The following is a 20,777-nucleotide window of genomic DNA, read 5'->3' as shown; positions in this document are numbered from 1 at the left end:
GAGAAGGACAGGAAGCCAGATGGCCTCAAGGAATCTCTGAAGCAAGCCAGGCCAGGCTTGGAAAACAGGCTGTTGATGATACTCTGGGAAGGAGGCAGGGAGGCCTGTGCAGGTGACTGGGAACCTTCATGTGCAACAGGAACTAGAGCTGCTGACGGAGTAGTCCCCCTGGGGCATTTGGGGGCTGCACCACGGGGCCCCTTACAAGTGCAGACCCACCCTGCTACAAAGGTGGATGGGCAAGGAAAGGGCACGATTGTCTCCACCCAGCCTTGTAAGAGAAGTTGCTGAGGTCCTCAGATACGCAGAGAGATGAGCATGGGCCTAGAAGCTGGAAGCCACATCAACCCCAACCGGGCCTCTCCCAGCATCCTCTGCCCCAGTTTCCTCATCTACAGAATGAAGGCACCTCATCAAATGATCTCTAAGTTTCTTTAATTTCAATGTTTAGTTATTCAATTAATTATCGAGAACCTACTGGATGTGTCTGGATGTGAGGACAAAGAGGACCCCACATTCCTGGTGCCTACAGTCGGAGTGTCTAGGGGTCAGCAAGCAGAAGTGTCCTCCTGTCTGTGAGAAGAAGTAGAGGAGAAGAGGAGGGAGTGGGAGGCAGGAGGAGGGGAAGGCAGAGGGGAAGGATGCCCTGTGATGGGAGACTCCTTCTTAAGTGGGTGGCATCCAACTCTGTGAAATGACCACAGATCAATGCCAATTGGCTGCTGTCACCAGCTCTCCCAGCCACGGAGACACTGCCTACTGCTGGGACATGGACCATGGGGAGGTGCTAGTTTCTAGAAGTGCATTTCCAAGTGGACCCATGGACCACTTCCCACTTCAGCTATTTCACATGCCAATGAATGAACTGATCAGAAGAAACCTGCCCCTCATCTCCAAAGCCTTTGGTATTGATACAGAAAAGAGTTGGGAGACATGGGTGATGCCTCCTGCAGTAATCGACCTTAACTTTGGAAAAGAAAAGTAAGTAGATGTAACAGGATAGTGTTTAGACACCAGCCATGAGAAGGATTTGTTTTGCTAAATTATAGCCTGTAACACCAGAAATCTCATGAAGCCCAAGAAGGACACCCACAGACCTTATTAAGTGGGCTTTAAGTAAATTTTGAGAGACAGGGAGAAAATGCTACAAGATACAGTGATAAATGACAGGTTTGACATATGAATTATTCCTGAGGGAAGAAAGTGTCTGTCGAAACTCCAGGGACAGGAAGAATAGAGGAATTCTTGATATGGTAGATTTTACATAGGCAAAAAACAATGTTACATGGAAGCATAAAATTTTATTTTAAGGCACCCAAGGGCAGACAAGGAGAATGGAAGTTGGTCAAATGTTAAGTAAAAGAAACAATGTACTTCTTGGCTTAGTGTTTTTTTGCTATGTATTTTTATATTTGACCTGTTCATTGGCTACTGATGTAAATTAAATTTTCATGGTAAGGACAGATGCATCTTGACTTACTAGGATTGCTTAGTTGCCTAAAGCTGAAGATCCATGTGCTGTCCACTTTGGACAATCATCTACTTTCATGGAACAATCTACCACAGAGCTAGTGGTCATTCCCAAGATCTGGCATTAGTAGATCTGGGTTCAGATTCATGCTTTGCCTTGAAGTTGGCCTAGACACTCCATCTCTGAGTCTCAATTTCATTTTAATCTATAAAAGTGGGGGATAATACAGAAATGGTTGCTAGAATTGTCTGGCTCAGCCCCAAGCACAGAGCATGTGTTCATTATATTCTCAAATTTAGTTAAAGCCCACTTAATATATAGTCATCCTCATCATCACCACCACCACCACCATCATTATTTTTGATGGTGCTAGGAGCCAACCCAGGGCCTCATCATTCTACCACTGAAATACATGTCAGGCCTCCATCATTATTATCAATATTATTTAATATCGAATACTTGATCCCACAGGGTCACTCCTTGATAAAAAACAGGCGAGAAACAAGGTATTTCCATAGCAGGCCTTAGCACAGATACTAGAGGACTACAATTGGCCCCAGGTTATGGAGAACTGGAAAGGTGGACAGTACCCCTGAAATTGTTCGAGAGACCACAGTGAATGAAGTCTAGAAACAAAATAACCAAAATTACCAAATGGTTCCTGCAATATGGGAGATGCTTCTAGGAGACTTTAATTTTTTTTCTAGGATTCTTGGTTAACAGGGCCTACCTAGTCCTTTACAGTAAGGTCAGATTTATTTAACACATAAAAATTATTATGAATAATTATGGTGCCCCATAAATGTTTACTATTATGGGGGTGGCGATCACTGTCATTAGTATTTTTCTGGTCTACAAATTTCTAATTTGCAGCCAGACTGGAGAATAATCAAATGAGATTTTTCAAAGACGGGTGAAAGGTTGGAAGAGAGAGACAGACAGACAGATGGACAGAATGAATGAATACTGCTCACCCTACCACCCCACAGCAAAAAAACACCTTGCCTTAATTCTGAACCAAGGTGTGGGTCTGAGGTGGGATGTCCTCGGGCTTCAGTGGCCTTGTTGGTAAGATGGAGAAATTGCTGCTCACAGTCCTAGGGTGGGCATGGACCAGATGACCTCCCGGGGTGGGTTGATAAATCTGTGAGATGCTTTCAAACTGGCTCGTTAGCCGAATGCTGCCAGAGAACCATCTCATGGGTCTTGCCAGGGATTTGGTTTCTTGGCTCTCTGGACAGGCTGAATGTGGCCACAGCATGATCACAGAGAGCCCGCTATTTCCTCATAACCTCTGAGGGGCTTTACTAGAAGCAAATAGCAGTTCCAGCTGAGCATTTACAAGTCAGTGCTGTCTTTAGTAATGCAGGTCACTGCTAAAGTGAAGTTGGCATTGATTCCTCATGGCACGGTGGCAATGGGTCTTCACGTGGGTTGTGCCCTAGAATCCCCAGGGGCTTTTTTAAAAAATATTTTTTTGTTGTTGTCAATGGACCTTTATTTTTTATTTATTTCTATGTGGTGCTGAGAATTGAACCCAGTGCCTCACACATGCTAGGCAAGTGCTCTGCCACTGAGCCACAACCCCAGCCCTCCCCAGGGGCTTTTGAGAAGCCCAGACAGCACTTCAGACCAACCACATCAGAAATCTCCAGGGGTGGATCCCAAGCATTGCTATTTTTAAAGTTCTTGAGGATGTATGTGGAAATATCTGGGTGCTCTTAGGCCTTGATTTGCAGGTGAGCCCTTGGCCTGGCTGGTGACATGAGCAGATGGTATATAGAGGACCTGGAACTGTCATAGCATCTCTAGTTATCTGGAGTCAGATTGTGTCTAGGGACAGCCTGGGACAGCCCCATAACCCCATGTTGAAGCTCTGTGTAAAGCAGGCCCATCTTGCTGCAGTAAAAGAATCAGGGGCCTCAGTGAGGGTTGGAGGTCTTGCTTCCTTCTGGGAGGAAAGGTGGGGGGCACCTGCACAGTCTCAAGATGCCAGGATGGTCCTCCCCTGCCAGCCAGGACTCCCAGGAGTCTCTGAGATAGATGAAAATGGCATTTGGTGGCAGGCAAGGGCAGGCTGGCTGGTGACAGAATCCACCTGATTTCCTACAGATCTCAGAACTGGAGCTATTATGGTTTGGAAATGAGGTGTCCCCCAAAAGCTCACATGTGAGACAAGGCAAGATGGTTCAGAGGAGAAATGATTGGGTTGTGAGAGTCTTAACCCCATCAGTGAATTAATCCCCTGATAGGGGATTAATTAGTGAAAACCAACTATAAGGAGTGGCAACTGAAGTGGCAGGTGTGGCTGGAGGTGGTGGGCATTGGGGGCGTGGCTTGGGGATATATATCTGTATCTGGCAAGTGGAGACCTTTCTCTCTGCTTGCTGATCAACATGTGAGCTGCTTCCCTCTGCTACACTCTCCTGCCATGATGTCCTGCCACACCTGGAGCTCCGAGGAACGGAGCCTGCTGTCTATGGACTGAGACCTCTGAACCCATGAGCCCCCAAATAGACTCTTCCTCCCCGGTGGTTGTTCTGGTCAGGTCCTCTAGCCACAGCGGTGAAATAGCCGACTAAACAGGGGCAGCGCCGTTGCTCGGCAGAGGCAGCCCAGCAGTGGGCAGAGAGAGGGTCCAGATGGCAAGTGGGCTGCAAGACACATGTCCAGGTGCTTGTTGAATGTCCTTTAACAGCGCACATAGTGAAAACCAACTCCAAGGAAGTGCAGCTAGGGAAAAGGGCCAGTGGGGGCAGAACCCAAAGAGAAAGCCTGGGGTGGCCACAGAACCTTCTACAATGAGTGGGACGAGACCGTTCACAAATCAAGTCTCCATTTCAGGAATGTCCTTGCCAAGTGGATTAAGCATCCAGGGACCTAGAAACTTCTAGGGGGAAACCTCCTCTCCTCCAGGGGAGCAGTTACCTGTGTGCAATTCATTCTGCTCTATGAGGGCCACCAAGAAAGAATTCTCAAACTCACAGGATGGACGATGAAATGAGGACATGGAATGAAGACAGGCTGTGGCAAAACCAGGACCTTCCAGGAAACCTTATCCCTGGGGCGGAGAACGAGGGTGACAGGTCCAGGATGGCGCTGGTGAAGGTGACTGGTGAGGGGGTGCGTGCCCTTGGGGCAGGCAGGCAGGCAGGGCAGTTGGTATTTCCCTGGTCCTGCAAAAGCATGATGCAAACACAGTTCCAAGCTGCCCCATCAGCAGGTGGCCCTGAAGCTCCCCTTTATGGAACCACAGAGCCATGATTGCCCGGCCGGTTGGACAGGAGTACTACGGTGCTGAGGATCCTGCCACACTAGAGACAGTGATGAGAAGAACAGATTCGGTACTGTGATGGACAGGCGTGTGCCAAGCCTCACATGCCCTTCCTGATGTATCCCTCATCTTCTCAAGTTATCCATCTTCTCCAAGCCCCTCTTGAACGGAGCCTTCATGTCAACCTCGTTAGGCTACAGCATCCAGACACTAAATCAAACATATCCTCTGTGCTGCAGCGAAGGTGTCCTGCTGGTGTAGTTAACACCTACATTCAGCTGACTTTAAGTAAAGGAGATTACCCTCCGTAAGGTGGGTGGGCCTCATCCAACCAGTTGAGGGCCTTAAGAGCAAAAGCTGAGGTTTCCAGCAGGAGAAATTCTGTCTTAGGTCTATAGCATCAACTCCTGCCTGAGTTTCCAAACTGCATCCTGCCCCACAGATTTCAGACTTTCAGCCCTACAATCACAATAGCTGAATCCTTAAAATAAACCTCTCTCTCTCTCCTCTTGGTTCTGTTCCTCTGCAGATCTCTTTCCCCACCAGTGAAGTGGGCTTGGCGATCGGTCCTACTTCATAAAGTTATTGCAAGGATCAAGTTCACACGTATGTAAAGTGTTTGGCTTAGGGCCTGCCATAGAACCATTCCATCATCATCCTCGACAGTAGAGAGCTAGTCCAATCCCTTCTGCTTACAGTCAAGGAAACTGAGGCATGGGGTGGGGGATGACAGGACTAACCCGGATGTAACGTCAGTACTGTTCCAAACCTAGGAAGTGTGTGAACTTGCTTTATCTCAACAACCCCATGAGCTACATAGTGTTACTATCCCCATTTTAAAGACTGGAGAACTAAGGAACAAAGTGATTATGTCAGTACCCAGGAAGTACTGCCTGTGAGTGACAGCTTGGTGTCCCATGTGCTCAGGCTGTGGCCAGTGTGGGTCTTAGGGCTCCCTCCTGCTCAGGGGGCCTGTCCTGTGGTCAAGTCTAGGTTTGGTGGAGTGTGTTGGGAGCCCATCTCTCATATACAACCCTCTCTGCTTTGGTACCAGCTGGATCTCAGCACAGCACCAGCCCCAGGATCCCAAATGCAGTGACTTAACAGGGGTCCAGGATCTCTAGCTTTGCCATGTTCATTAAAAGGTTTTGACTGTAAAGAACCCTCTCTCCATTTGTCAGCCACTTGAGCCAATTACTCTTCAAGTTGAAGTTCTTGCCTAGAGCTACGGGGGTGAGGAATTTGTCCTCTTTCCTGTCCCAAATTACTAATTATAATGTCTCAGAAAGGGGCCCACTGCAAAAAGAGTCAGGGTGGCTTTCTAGCCCTTCTAGCTGACAGCCGGGGAAGCTGGTCCTCTTCTCATCTTCATACCAAGAACTCTGTTTGCAGGTGTCTGTCGAGTGCTCCCTACAGCTCTGGCCCCCGTTTGGTCCCAGCAGGGGAGGCCAGTGGAGTTAAATTACATTCTTCCTATCGGGAATGTTCAAGGAATGAGGCTTTGAAAAACAACTTGTGCTACCAAAAAGCAGGGGGAAAAAAAAATCAAACCAAGTGGGCGAGAAACAGGCATTGCCTCTTGTGTCCTAGGGACCCAATCTAAATATTTAAATTTTAAAGACAGATTTCTAAATGCTTAACTTCATAAACCTTACGCGTGGCAATTCACGAGGGAGTCCAACCTGCCTTCTGATGTGGAATGTTCCTCTGCCTGGACCAACAGGCTTACGGAGTTGATATTTTCACACATTCTGTATTCAGTCATAAAGCTTCATCTTAAAAAAAAAAAAAAAAGCCCAAACCACGGAAACAAAACATCATTCTGCCCACAGTCCTGGGGCAAAACTGGCCTCCCGGAAAGTCTGGGCCTCGAGTGAATGCTTCTTGGAAAGCTCCCTAATTCTCTGCTCATTCCCCACCTTCCCTCCTCAGCTCTGAGATGCCCAGTGGCTAGCACGAGCATAGAGAAGCCCTGGGCAAATGCCAGGAGTTTTCAGACTTCTAGTGGACTCCCCAACACCATGGACCCCAAGGCTGCAGACAGGCAGGCAGCAGGGGTAGGGGTGGTAGGTAGTGAGCTCCTTGTTCCTGGAGCATTCAAGCCCAGCCGTGAGATCTCTTACACGTCTGTCCTGAGTGGGCAGCTGCCTTAGGTGGCCCCTAAGTCCCCTTGGAACTAAGGGTCCTGGTTCCCTGCCTTTCTTGCCTTGACACATGGTAGGTGTCAACTCATGGGTCTGTGTGGTGCCCGTGAGAACCCTGTAGGGTCCAACTGTTGGGCTGTGGGGACACCTGGCATGGCCCTTCAGCCTGCCTCCATCTCCCTCAGCAGTGGCCCCTCTGATCCAGTCAACTCCTTCCTTCCAGGAAGCAGGAACCTACATGTTTCACCCAGTGTGCCCCTGGCCTGTCCCCCTCTAAACTGTGCCCAGCCTCCAGCTAGAGAAGGGAGAACTGCATTCATTCAACCTTCTCTCTAAGCCTATTTCTCACCAGCCCACTATGCGCCAGGCACTATTCTGGGCTCTGGAGTCGACCAGGAGGCCCAGCAGGGGGCCAAAGTGGCTCCCTGCTCCCAAACAAAGATCCTCCTAAAGGTGACATTTTCAGCCTAATGATGGGTGGAGAGAGAAGGTTTATGTAGAGACCAGGGGTCTTTAAATTCTTACCAGATGACATCATTTCAAAGTTCCTGCTCCCTAAAAGTGGCTTTGGTCAGTAGTGTACAGGGAAGTCAAAACAAAAAAAGTGTGTGTTTATTTTTTTTATTTCAAAAGCTATTTGTTGGAAATAAAACCCATTCTTCTGATGTGCTAAGAGCCCATAGTGTGCTCAACAGTTAAATAAATGAGCCATCTGTCACCAATTACCTCAATGTCAAGTGGATGGACATACAGAGCACTGAGCCTCACCTGTGGAGGTAGCAGCCCACGGTGGCTTTCAATTCTTGCTTTTCTAGACTGCTGGAAACCACCCACCAGCTTATTTACTTAGCAAATGTGGGTCCCTCCGGAGACCCAGATATGGAATATAAGTTACTCTCAGTTGCCACATGAGGAGCCCCACATCCATGCTGATTGGTGTGGCCCATTCCCAGGAGGAACATCTCTTTGTGGGTCACCTCTCCCTCTGCTCTGCAGGGACTTTATGGATAGGGGGCACTTGGAGCTTTAATTGCTAAAACTGCTACACCTGATGAAGCAGGTGGCCCAGAAAAACCACTATGAGTCCTTCTTGCCCCTCTATCTGCCTCCCGCCTTGGCACCTTGCTGTGTGTGACTACAGGCCTCTGGGCCATCCAGGGCTCCTGAGTGGGCAGTGAGCCAGGAGGTGGAGCAGGGGACATTCTGGGTCTCCCTGGATCTGGGAAGAAGAACTAGAATGAAAATAAGAAAAAGGAAGAGGGAATGGAGGCGTTTAGAGCCCTGGGTATGGAGATGGAGTCCATTCATAGCCCAATGTGGCACAGCCTACCTTCCCACAAATGTCCCCAAGAAGAGAAAGACTCTTCTGTTTGTATAATAATCATGGATAATTTCTTCGTTGCCTGACTGGTCACTCTGCTTTGGGGACTCTTGAGTTGTTGAGTGACGGGTCTCAGAAGTGCCTTCTATCCTGTCCCCCTTCTGGGACCTAGTGCTTTGGCAGCAGGGGCCACAAACCACAACTTGCAAGATAGAGTTCCAGGCACGGACCCAGAGACGCCTTTCTTCACAGGCTGTGTACTGCCCTGCCCTGGTACTCATCAGGATGCCTGTCAGATGCTTCCAGAAAGAACAGGAAATGGGCAAGTCGGATAGATTTCCAAGCCCCACCCAACCTCACAGCTCTTACTCCTAAAGTGAAAATAGTGCAGATCTTGATGGAGGCCCCCAGAGAGATGGTGTCAGGGGAAGTGCCTTTTGGCCACAAGACTTTACCATGCCTCCTCCAGGGGTCCGAAGCTCCTGGGTACACCAGGAAGTCCTTGGGGGAGTTATGGGCTAGATGAAATTCCCTGACTAAGAGGTTGGCCTGATGGGTATGTGTCCATTGTGACAGGTCCCCAGTCTACACAAGTACCCAGAGAGAAACCTCTGGGTGCCTATGTCACCTGCTTTGAAAATGACTTTAAATCAACTCAGAAGCACTTCCTGACTTCCTGCCATGGAGAAGTTATTTAAGGAAGCAAGATTTTAGGATTAATTTGGAAAGATTTATATACTTCTAAAGTCTATTAGATTAATTCCTCCATCACTTTATCTCCCACTCAATAAAGAAAGTGCCATCAAACCCATTGGAACTCTTTTGAAGCCTTTCAAATGTATTCACAAAAGGTAAACCATTGCAGACCAGTGGCCCCTCTGTCATCCGGGATAAATACTACTTCAGACATCATAGTAAAGATAGAGGCAGAAAAAAAAAAAGATAGAGGCAGGCTTTAGGGTTCAAAATTGTTCCTCAGTGTGGGCTGGGAGCTGTTAGGAATGCAGATGCTCAGGCTCCACCCCAGACCCTGCAAATCAGATTCTGCAGTTTTTAACAATATCCCTAGGGGATCCCTACCCACGATGAAGTCTGAGATGCTCCAGCTGGTGGCTGTGCTACAGGCTGTTGCCTGCTCTGCACTGTTATTGCCCCAGTTCTTTGTGTTGTAGTTGGACATTAGGGCTGCAAGTTGTTCTTTGTTCCTACCTCTCTCCTTCTGCCTTGTGGCTTTGTGTCTATTTCATAGATGTGGCATCTGAAGGAAAGGGAGGGATTCTGAAGAGCCACTAAGGCCTGTGTGGCTGGGTTTGAGCTGGTGGGGAACACCTGAGTTCACTTCCAGTGACTCCCCTGCAGACCTGGGCAAAGGGGAGGGGACCTTCCCAATGGGGAAAACCCATTTCCAGCTTTTCACTTGATCTCAAAGTTGACTGTGTCTTACTGCTTGTGTGAAGATTGACTCTGGGAAGGATCCCAACTGGGACACAATTTTCTCCATCGTGAGCATGAATTTATGTTGAGCTATTCACATATTTTTTTTCTCTGAACCCTTCCCCCCTGCGACAAAGGACATATATTAATGAAATAGCTGGTCGAGGGTAAAATGGTTATATACATAAATTTTTGTAGCCATGGAATATGCTTGTTTCCCTTTAAGATCCTCTGGCTGCTTCGAGAACAAATTCCTAACCTTGTTCTTACTGTCAGTGTGAGCCAATCAGCTGAAATAACCAGCTTGGAATGTCCCTTTACCCGTAAGAGAAAAAAGAAGAGTATGTTGTATTTTAATTAGATATTTATAATAGGGACACAACAGCTATTCAAGAGATGTTTTAAGAATCTGGCCTTCCTTCTGAGGCATAACTGTGTTCAAATTATCCTAAAGAGAGACTGTATATCAATCCAATCCAGTTTGTGATAAATTTACAACTGGGTTCTATGCAGTAGATTTATATCAACAATTAAGCAGAAGGAAAATGGGTCATAAATTTTGGCTGGCACAGTCCAGCACCAAAGAGAAGAAAAGAGAATGGTTTAGCCAGATCAAAAGTCAATAATTTCAACACAAATTGCTAACGCTATAACAAAAATTATTGATGTGGGAACAGATTGTTCCCCCCATCCTTTTTAAAATTATATATTAGAAGACAAAATGAAGCATCCAAACAACAAGGTCTTATTAGAAAATTGGTGTTTTTTTTTTTAATTTGGTAAGGGGTAAAAATACATAAACCCTTCTCTGCTCCTTCACTATTGAATTTAATGGAAGTGCCTCCTCTTCAACATGACTAGGACAACAAGGGGACAAGAGAGTGTCCTCAAGATGGGGTGACTTGAGAGCTGGGGGTGTGGCTCAGTGGTAGAGCGCTTATCTAGCATATGTGAGGCACTGGGCTCAATCCTTAGCACCACATAAAAATAAATAAATAAAATAAAGGCATTAAAAAATAGCTTTAAAAAAAAAAAGATTGAGTGACTTGAGAAAGGGAATTGTATGGTTTGATTGTCCCCAGAACTCAGGGGTAGAAACTTAATCCCCTAGTCATATGCTGATGGGATTTGAAAGTAGGGCCATTGGGAGATAGGGAGGTTTAGAAGAGGTAATGATGATGTCATTGGTGGGATTGTAAGAGAAGGAGACTGGGGGAGCTGGCGTGCTTGTTGTGTCTCATGATGTGATGGCCTCTGCCATGTTATGATGCGGCAAGGATGACCTTTTCAGATGCCAACAGATCAGATGCTGGCAGCATGCTCTTGGGCTTCCCAGCCTCCATGAACTCTGAGCAAAATAAATGTCTATTCTTTAAAAATTAAAAAATAGACATACCTGGTCTAGAATAAAATACCTTGTCTCAAGTATTTTGTTGTAATAATGGAAATGGACCAAGAATTTCTAAATTGATGGGGTTTTTTTGTTTGTTTGTTTTTGGTACCAGGGTTGAATCCAGGGGTGCTTCACCACTAAGCCACATCCGCAGCCCTTTTTTCTATTTTATTTTGAGACAGGGTTTTGCTGAGTTGCTTAGGGCCTCACTAAGTTGCTGAGGCTGGCTTTGAACTCATGATCCTTGTGCCTCAGCCTCCCAAGCCGATGGAATTACAGGTATGCACCACCATGCCCAGCCCTAAATTGATTTTTGATGGTGGACAAGTGTAGGGGAGGCTATACAAAATTCCTAAATCAGATGAAGTGGAAGAAAATTTATGTTTCCTAGGAAGAAGCAGCCTAGATGCATGATTTATCAAGTGGTTATAACTGTGTTATACACTGGAACAGAAGTCCATCCCTTGAAAGGAGAAAGGCAATCAAGGTCATTTGGGTCAAAGTAGCTGGTAAGAGATGGGATGTTGCTAGACAGAAGATGTGGGCCAAAACACATGTATAAGATTTTCCCCAATAGTGAAGGAAGCGCCTAAGGTATCCTTCTTGTGCCAGGGTTTGGTTCTGCTGAAAATATATCATCCGAGTTACCGCCCTTCATGGCTGACATCTTCACTTCCGGATGGTTCAGTGTGCAGCCAGGCAAACTGCCAGCCTTGTCTTTAACCATTAGGAAGGACTGACTGGCTCTGCACCACAGGCAGTGTGGAGTGGCCGCACCATGTACAAGAAGTACACAAGAGAAGTTGTCCCAGGCATTGTTGGACTTAGGCCCCTGAATTTGGAAAGCTGGTGTTTCGTCCCAGGCATTGTTGGATTTAGGCCCCTGAATTTGGAAAGCTGGTGTTTCGAAGTTCAGAAGGAACATGACTGCATGACAAGAAACTGGAAAATGAGAGGCTCTCATCTGGGAACCACGGAGTCTATGCATGACTTATGGAGATGAAGGCAGCCCCTGGGCCTGGCCTTCTGTTCTCCTTGGTCATCTGTACAATGCAGCAGAATTGCTGATTTGCCCTCTCTACCTGTTTGAGGAGAAGACAGATAATTGGAAAGAGATGTCAGGGTGGAGGGAGGGGCTGGCAGAGGGAGCGATCACTGCTGGTGTGGTAAGAAGTGTGCTTTCTGTGGGTCCTGTGGATGCTACAGGAGGCATCGAGGCTCAAGCCTTCTTGCCAATGAGATCATTGGCTGATTGCCACAAAGAGACTGTAGCACCAAAACTGTGAATGGGAGCTGGCCTCTGGAGCTGGTGTCCCCGGTCAGGGAACTGTGTTGTGGGGGCTGCCCCAAGAGCCCTCTGAACCACTCTTGCATCTATCTGCTCCTCAAAGAAGGTGCAGACAGCAGCCCCAGAGGGTAGGACTTGGGATCTGTTGCAGCACCCAAGCCCTGGAGAAGAAGGGGGTCCAGCAGGTGCGGCAGGAAGAAGGCAGGAGGAAGAGCAGACCCCACCCCTTCCCGGGTGGCTTCCTTGGGCCATGGGTCGGCCTGGGTGGAAGGCACAGCAGAGTGTTGAGTTGCATCTGAGACTGAAGTTTTAATCGGAACCAGATGGGTCTGGACTTTTTAATGCCTCAAAGTGACAGGCACTTTTGAGATCTGCCCCAGGTGTCCGGAAATGGGAAAGGAAAGCATGTTTTAAAAAAAAAATTGGCGAAAACACCACATGGTTTCATGTTTGTACCTCACTGAGTTCACATGGTGCAAAGTACTAGTCACTCAGCCATCTTGAGATGACTAGAGGGACCGTCCCAGAGGGTGAAGGAGCAAGTGAAGGTGAGAGATGTGGAGAGAGCCTCTGGGGAACGGGGTTGGAGCTGCTGTATCCAGCGGTTTCTGAAAGCAGCCCTGCCCCTCTGGAGTTTGTAGCTCTGGGGGCTGAGAAGTCTGGGCCACTTTCTGTCACCGCTCAGGGAAGGAGTTTCAATGCATATACCCACTCTTTTCTTTGGAGGGACAGGGTTCCCCTCAGATGCTCAAAGGACATTGGTAGAAGGAAATGGCTCAGGAGAAGCAGCTCCAGTGAACTCCAGCTGGAATCCAGGGACCTCGTGGACAAACCCAAGGAAAGGCGGCACAGGGGCCTCTGGGGGTGCTCTCTACTCTAGCAAAAAACGGTGTGAGGGAGGGTCCTGAGCCCCAGGAGCTGGCATTAACTGGCACTCGAGAAATATTTATTGAATGGAAACCAGCAGGAAAATTATAACAAGTCATACTTTACATGCAAATTCTCAGGAATATTTTCAGGAAAATAGCTAATGTGTGAACATCTAATCTGCATTTCCCTGTCCTGACAGATGGCCCATATTAACAGAGCTCTGATTATAGTAAAAAAAAAAAATTTAAAAATTTTAAAAAATAAAACAAGAGAGAAAGAAAGAAAAGAAAACTTACAAATTTAATTGAGTGGGTATCCTGAGCAAGGCCACACAAAGAAATGCTATTGTGACTACCAAATTTATTTTTTAAAAGACAACAACTAGTTATTCTCATTTGTCAAAGACCATCCCAAACATTGCCTGAGGAAAGAATATGATCTACAGAGTGGGGTTGTGAGGCTAGGGCAGGGCATTGGATGCTGTTTTTTTTTTTTTTTTTTTCTTGGAAGAGGGATCTGGGCCCTAAGAATCCAAGATTACATTCTCCAAGTGGAACCAGTGTCCCCACCTGAGGATGTTTATTAAAAATACATGTTTCCAAGCCCCAGTCCAGACTTATGGAATCAGAACTTCTGAATCCAGGGCCCTAGAATATGCATTTTATACTGTCTTATCAAATGATTTTGCATGCACTCAAGTTTGAAAACCTTTCTCTCTATAATCAGTTTATTTGCCAGGGTAATCTCTTCAGTGCCTTGGGCTATTTGGCACAATCCATGGGAGATGGCCCTGGGGAAGAACGGAGCCAGGGTGGCTCTCCTCAAGGTCAAAGTCAATTCAGGCCATGACAGAGGTATCCTGTGTGTGGGAGGGCTTTAGATGGAAGCTCACACTGTGTCCCGGATATTACTACACCCAGGTCTGACGGGGTCTTAGCTCATGTGATAGGCAGGTTCCTAGGGCTCTGTAGCTCTCCAAATGAAGCCATATTCTAGAATCAATTTTTGCTGCCTTTTACTGCCCTGGCGGGTTTAATATGGAAGGGAGATATCGTTTAATAGATACAACTGAATGGTTTATCAATCAGCCTTTAAGTTCCCTCAAGGTGCCCATCAGGACTTCTACCTCTCGGAGTTCCGGCCCCTCTCTAAGCCTCTCTTCTGTCAGGTCTACTTGCTGCCGGGCACCTCCTCCTGGTTTATTTGGGACTTGGGGCTGGACCTCCTGCTGATGCCTTCCTGGGATGGCGCCTTAGGCATTCTTCAGGAAGCCATTCTCCCAAGTTCTCAGCCAGATGACCTGAGTAGACCTGACCTGGGGCTGGGGTCTGATTGGCATGAGGCCATTGGGACCCCCATTCCCTGACCATGAAAATGGGGTCCAGAATGGGCAGTGACCTTAGCATTCCATCAGAGTGCCCTTCCTGACTCTGGCTGGGAATTTGAGGCCACAGACCCTCTTCGCTGGGGAGGATCAAGGAAGTATGTGGTCACAGACATTCCTGGCAGGCTTCCTGGGGCTTCCAGAGGACAGCATGACCCAAAATGGGGCCCACCATAAGGACGCACAGCCAGGAACTAGGCAGAAGATCCTGGAACCTGAGCACATATTTTGAGGCCTGGATAGAGATTTTCCTGAAGCAACATCTATCCCTGAGCTGTGTGATTATTTGCATTCATAAATATAAATTTGTGAGTTTGTTTGTGTTTTTGTTAAGATCAGTTTGAGTTGGGGTTCTGTTACCTGCAACTAAAGGTAGCTATAGGGAAGCCCTCCAGCTCCCCTGGTTTCTCTTGCTCCAGTGTGCTCCAATCATCTTTGGTCCCTCCACCCCCTCCTCAATTTAAACCAAATATTAAATAAGTACCTATAAAACAGGATGAGAGAGGTGCTAGGGTTATTGGGATTCGCAGCTTGTTGAGACTCCATGCCCGAAGAATATTGATTAATGGATCAATGTCAATCTGGAGGGAGCCCTGTCCTGTTCAACATTTTAATCAATGACTTAGATGAAATAGGAGACATGCTTAGCAAGTCTCAGATGACACAAAGCTGGAGGAACTGCTAATATGACAGATGGCAGAATCAAGATTCAAAATTATTTTGACTGACTTGAACAGTAATAAGAATAAATATAAACTCTTGCATCTAGGCTCAAAAGATCAATTGTAGGGGCTGGGGATGTGGCTCAAGCGGTATCGCGCTTGCCTGGCATGCGTGCGGCCAGGGTTCGATCCTCAGCACCACATACAAACAAAGATGTCGTGTCCGCCGAGAACTAAAAAATAAATATTAAAAATTAAAAAAAAAAAAAGATCAATTGTATAAGCAGGGGACTGGGAGACCTGGCTTGGCAGTTGCCATAACAACACAGAACTTGAAGTGGACCATAAGCTCATGTTGAACCCCAAATTGAGAGAATTAATCACACAGTGACTCAGTTTTCAAATGTTTAAAAGCTGCTAGCGGAGAAGAAAGACAAACTTTGCCTCTGCCTCCCCAGGAGGATAGAGAAGTGAAATTTTCCAGGAATCAGTTTGTGGCTTACAATATACAAATTTTTTTTTTCTAATGATTCCAATAAGAGAACAAGCCACCTTCCGAAATTGTGAGGGTAATAAGAATGACATCAGAATGGAATAGAAAGGATGCCATTTGAAAGCACAGATTTTTTAAATGATTCTGTTTAACAACTCACAGGTCGAAGCCCCCCCCCCCCACATGCATACACACACGTGCACACATGCACATACAAGCATCCAGAAGACACACGAGGTGAAAGTAGCCTGGCTCACCAACCCGGCAGGTTGGCTGAGAAGGGTCTGATTTGGAGGAACCCCAGAGGCCCAGCCCCACCTCGCCAGCCACCTCCACCTCCCTCCGCCTGTGGCCCTCCTCAGCTCAGCTGGTCTCCATTCCTGCTTCAGCTGGGCCTGTCCTGTGTCCACTCCTGTCCTGCGGCCCAGCTGCCTTTTCTGGCTCACACCTATCTCCCCCAGCGTGGCCACTTCACAGTCAGTGTCGGGAAGCCACATCTCCTTCCCAGACGCTGCCCTTGGACGCCCAAACCTTCCTGGGACTTTGCAGGTTCCCTGGCCAGTTTGGGGGCAGTCCCAGACAGTGAAGGTTCCCGCACCATCTGCCTTTTTTTTCCTTCTGTTTTTCTGACCCCTCTATTTTACTCACTGGACCAGAAAGATGGAGAAGGCCAGCAGTGGCCTGATTTCATCTCATGAACTTAGGGTGTGAGATTAGCAAGTTAGTCAAACAAGTTTCACTTCCAAGGAGCACAAAATTGGTCCCCTGTGGACCCCACCTGTACTCACATGTTTCTCCTTGAAGAGGTCCACCTCGCTCAGAAGCCTTTTCTGGCAGTCGGGGTGGGTGGCCAGCAGGTAGGTGGCGAAGGACAGTGTGTTGGCGACCATCTCATAGCCCGCGATGAGGAAGAGCACGGCCTGACCCACGATCTCATCCACGGTCAAAGGCGTGGACAAGGCTCTGGGTTGCTGCTGGGAGGGGTCCGCTGTGCCCTTGCCAGAGGAGGGGACCTCCTTGGCAAAGTCAAAGTTGTCCGGGCCCACGGAGCGTGCAGAGTGCCGGGCGTCCAGCACTGCTTGGAGGAAGTCTCTCCGCCTCTAAGGACAGAGCAAAATGCACATTGTGACCTTAGAATCACCGAAGGAGGTTTCTTGGAGGACAGAGGAAGGAGACGCATGGCCTAACTTTTGAAGAGCTCGGTAGGAACAGGATCCTTGTCACGGGGGTATCTGAGATGGCCAGGACCTGGAGACCACCTCATCATTCCCTAGACTTGGGCAGCAGCGGGCAGACTGTGACGCTGATGGTCAATAAGACAGGCTGGCTGAGGTGGGGCTCAGCGGCACAGAGCGCACTGGCACGCACGAGGCCTCGGGCACATCCCCAGCACCGCAAAAAAAAAAAAAAAAAAAAAAAAAAAGCACCATGCTTTTTTTTCCCCCCTAATTGCACATATTTATGGAGTATAGTGTGATTAATGTATTTAATGTGTGATGGTCAAGTCAGAATACTTAGCATTTCCATCTCCTTAAATATTTATCATTTCTTTGTGCTGGGAACTTTCAAACTCATTTTTATTTCTTTACAAAATGTGAAATAAGCTGCTGTAAACTATAGTCACCCTACTGTGCTACAGAACACTGGGACTTAATCTTTTAATCTAATAGGATTTGGTACCATTATTCAATAGCCCTCTAGCCTCTCCTTCCCTCACATCCTTCCCAGCTTCTAATGACATGATTCTACTTTCTACTTCTATGGAAAAAAAATCCACTTTATTATTAGTTTCCACATGTGACAGAGGACATGCTGCATTTGTCTTTCTGTGTCTGGCTTATTTCACATACCATAACAGTTCCCATCTATGTTGCAGCAAATGACATGATTCCATTTTTTTTAACATTTATTTTGTAGTTATAGTTGGACACTATACCTTTATTTCACTCATTTATTTTTATGTGGTGCTGAGAATCGAACCCAGGATCTTGTACGTGCAAGGAGAGCACTCTACTGCTGAGCCACAACCCTAGTCTGATTTCATTATTTTTAATGACTAAATAATATTCCACAGGGTTTATACACTACATTTCCTTTATCCATTTGAGATGAGGCCATTTTATTCTATCTGGGTTGGTATGGAAAGGTGTGGAGTCACTTTGTTAAGCAAACAAAACAAAACAAAAAAAAACATTGGGGAGCAGTATGCGTGGGATCTAATTTCTGTAAAAACAATAAGTACACAATATGTGTAATCATGTGTATACATCTCCGCATGGAAAACATTTAGCAATGTCCACACTTAACAGTTCCTAGTAATCTGGGGGAGGTGGGAAACCAGGGCAGCATTTACTTTTTACTCTGATATGTTTGTACTGTTGGTTGTTTCTCTGATAAGAGCACAAGAAAGCTTCTTATAGATTTAAACCAGAGCCCAAGCTCAGTTGCTCACTCATGCACAATTTAGAGCTCCTCTGGGCAGTCAGAAGTTTTCTCTCATGGTAGAAAGTCAACAGAACTGGGGGACAGGAGATGGAGCTGACCGATGGAGCATGTCTTCAAAGCCCCCAGACCTAGCTTTCTGCTTCCTATCCATCCCTTTTGTTCTCAGTAAATCCTCACCCCCATTTAAGTGGTTAGAGCTTTCTTACCATTTCCCCTACCTTTCTTATCAGTAATTTGCATATTCTTTATATTTTTAGGACACTAGTTTTAACTACAGGAGTGTTTACATATTGCTTGAGCATTAACAAAGTGTATGCCTGGTGCATCTCTTCTTTGAAATGCCCTTTAATGTGATGAATGACAACCAAGATGATGTTCCTTTCTGAAGTTTATGGAATTAAAACAGCAAAAGAAGAGTATCAGAACCCCCACCAGGAAAATATTTTAATTTCAAAGTACTTTGCTAGTTGCAGCCTTTTCTCAATTCATTGGCTTCTGAATTTCTATTGCATGAATAATCTATGCCCCACACATTAGCATGTAATGCCATCTTTTTAAAAAAATGTAATTCCTCTATTAAGATTGTTGTGATTTCATGTGTGGTTGCCTTTTCTGCTCCGTCAGGTTATAAGCATCCCCAGGGCAGGCCCCTCTGCCCAGCCCCCATACGTGCCTAGTTCTGTGCTGAGCCCATATTAGATATGCAATAAATAGTTCCACCAATCAAAATGTAAAGCCATAAACACCCTTTGAGGAAGGGTGAGCTGGGTTTGATAACAACTGCAAGTTATTTAGAGCAGAAGGCATCCCCGCTTTGTGACCTTCGAGGTGTCTGATGAGAGCCTTAGCAGAGCTCAGGGCTAAGGCTGTGGATGTCGTACATGTTGGGGCCAAGAAAGTGAGCCCTCTGCTGCTTGGCATCTAATAGCTGAGAAAACGGCCAAGGGTCAGCAAGAGTCGGCCTCTTCATTCCGCCCTGACCCTTGCTCCTGTAGATGTCTAAATGGCATCCTCGAGGGCTGGCATTCCCCAGCATCCCTCTTGCTGTTTGGCTAACATGGTGGCTGCTGCAGTCCCACGATATCCCTGTGAACGCAGAGCAGAACCAGGGTGGGGTGGAGATCTGGGGGTGGTGTCAGGGAGAAATGAGCACCCGCTGCTCCCCTAGCCAGCAAGGGACTCCACAGCATCCCTGGACCTCTCAGGTGGTCCATTTGAACCTCCTCAGGGTGTGACACAGTTGTGGTCCCTGAGACTTGGTGTGGTTTTGCAGGGGACGGGGTGGGGATGATGACACGGCACAGCCACGTCCATACCATGTGTTTTTCCAGGGGCAGAGGGCAGCTGGCAGTCTTTCCTCTTACCCCAGCTCAGCTAGCCTGCTAAAGGGCTGTCGGAGGCTTGCAGAAATGAGCCTTCACCTCCAGCTAATGAGGTTGGAGGGAAGGGCTGCTCTCCAGGGCTTCTGCGCTGCAGAGGAACATTAGTGTGGACGGTTCCCATTATTCACACAGCATCATGGAGGCTATCTGAACACTGCCCATTTAGGACCAAAACAGTGCTGGTTGATGGTTATATCCAAGAAAAATACGCGTCCTGATAGATGTAGGTGTCTAATCCACCCAACGGCTAGAGCTTAGAAAAATATTTACCTTTTAACATCTGTGCAGCATTTTCTCTGCACAAACGCACATCTGCTTGATGGAAGGTATACAGAGTTCCGATGGCTTTCAAGTAAGTTTTCTTAGTAACCTTATAGCTCAGTCTTGACACGGGCAGTCCTGGATTTGTGGTGGGGAGGTTTCTCTCAGATCAACTCATTGTTTGAAACAAATAGCTTTAGAGTTTATAAAAGGAAAAGCTCTAGGCAATCCCAGTAATGGGATCTTTAAAAACCTCTCACCTCTTAGTAAGTCACTCAGTGAAACAGTTTTTAAAATTTTCAGCTTGATTCCACAACCAGTGGGTTTCAGGCTTGGAGTGTAGAGTGTGTGGAGTGAGTGTGTGTGAGAGAGAGAGAGAGAAAGAGAGACAGACAGAGAGACAGAGAGACAGAGACAGAGAGACAGAGAGAAGGCTTACATAGGGCAGTCCTTTACAGTGCTATTAAGGTTCAAAATTTTTCTTTATCCTTCCTCCCTCAGCCTGTCTCCTTGCTGCCAAGAAGGCAGCACCTGGTCTGTCCTTCGGGATTCAGAGTCAGGCTAGGTAGACCAGTGAGCTGATTCCTCCCACATCTCCAAGCACATTCAAGTTGAGTTTATAGTGGTGTGGGCCAAGGGGCCAAGAGTTTGTATAAACCTTCCCATGTCTTGTGGATCCAGATGCACTTGCTGTACGGTCCCCAGGGTATGAAGATGAGAGGACAAGGCCGCCGCCCAAGGCTGCTCTCTGAATCCAGCCACTAATCGACTCTGATTTCATTCTAGGCCAATGCTTTAACCATTGGACCTCATGAATTCCTCTGAGCCACTCAGTCTTTGGGAAAACCCTTTTAAAGCTCCATCTTGAACAAGTCAGTTAAGGAAAAGCCCTTTCAGCCTCGTTTTTCCTTTCAGTAAGTTTCTTGAATGCAACGAGGCCCTTAAAGAACAGCAT

At 46.9% G+C, this 20,777-nt stretch overlaps 2 protein-coding genes across 3 annotated transcripts in view; one reads left to right on the top strand and one right to left on the bottom strand.

Moving 5' to 3' along the window:
• The window catches only part of TBXAS1 (thromboxane A synthase 1), a 154,927-nt gene that overhangs the window by 35,142 nt on the left and 99,008 nt on the right, over nt 1-20,777 (bottom strand). Inside the window, exon 9 of the mRNA XM_081287467.1 lies at nt 16,523-16,834. Coding sequence (XP_081143593.1) covers nt 16,523-16,834 — 312 coding nt within the window. The remainder of the gene's footprint in view (nt 1-16,522; nt 16,835-20,777) is intronic.
• The window catches only part of PARP12 (poly(ADP-ribose) polymerase family member 12), a 100,932-nt gene that overhangs the window by 74,040 nt on the left and 6,115 nt on the right, over nt 1-20,777 (top strand). The gene's annotated exons all lie outside the window — the stretch shown is intronic.

The sequence above is a fragment of the Spermophilus citellus genome (assembly GCF_964194105.1).
Source record: "Spermophilus citellus genome assembly, chromosome: 3".
In the NCBI taxonomy this organism is placed as follows: domain Eukaryota; kingdom Metazoa; phylum Chordata; class Mammalia; order Rodentia; family Sciuridae; genus Spermophilus; species Spermophilus citellus.
This window is presented reverse-complemented; position numbering and strand designations above follow the sequence as displayed.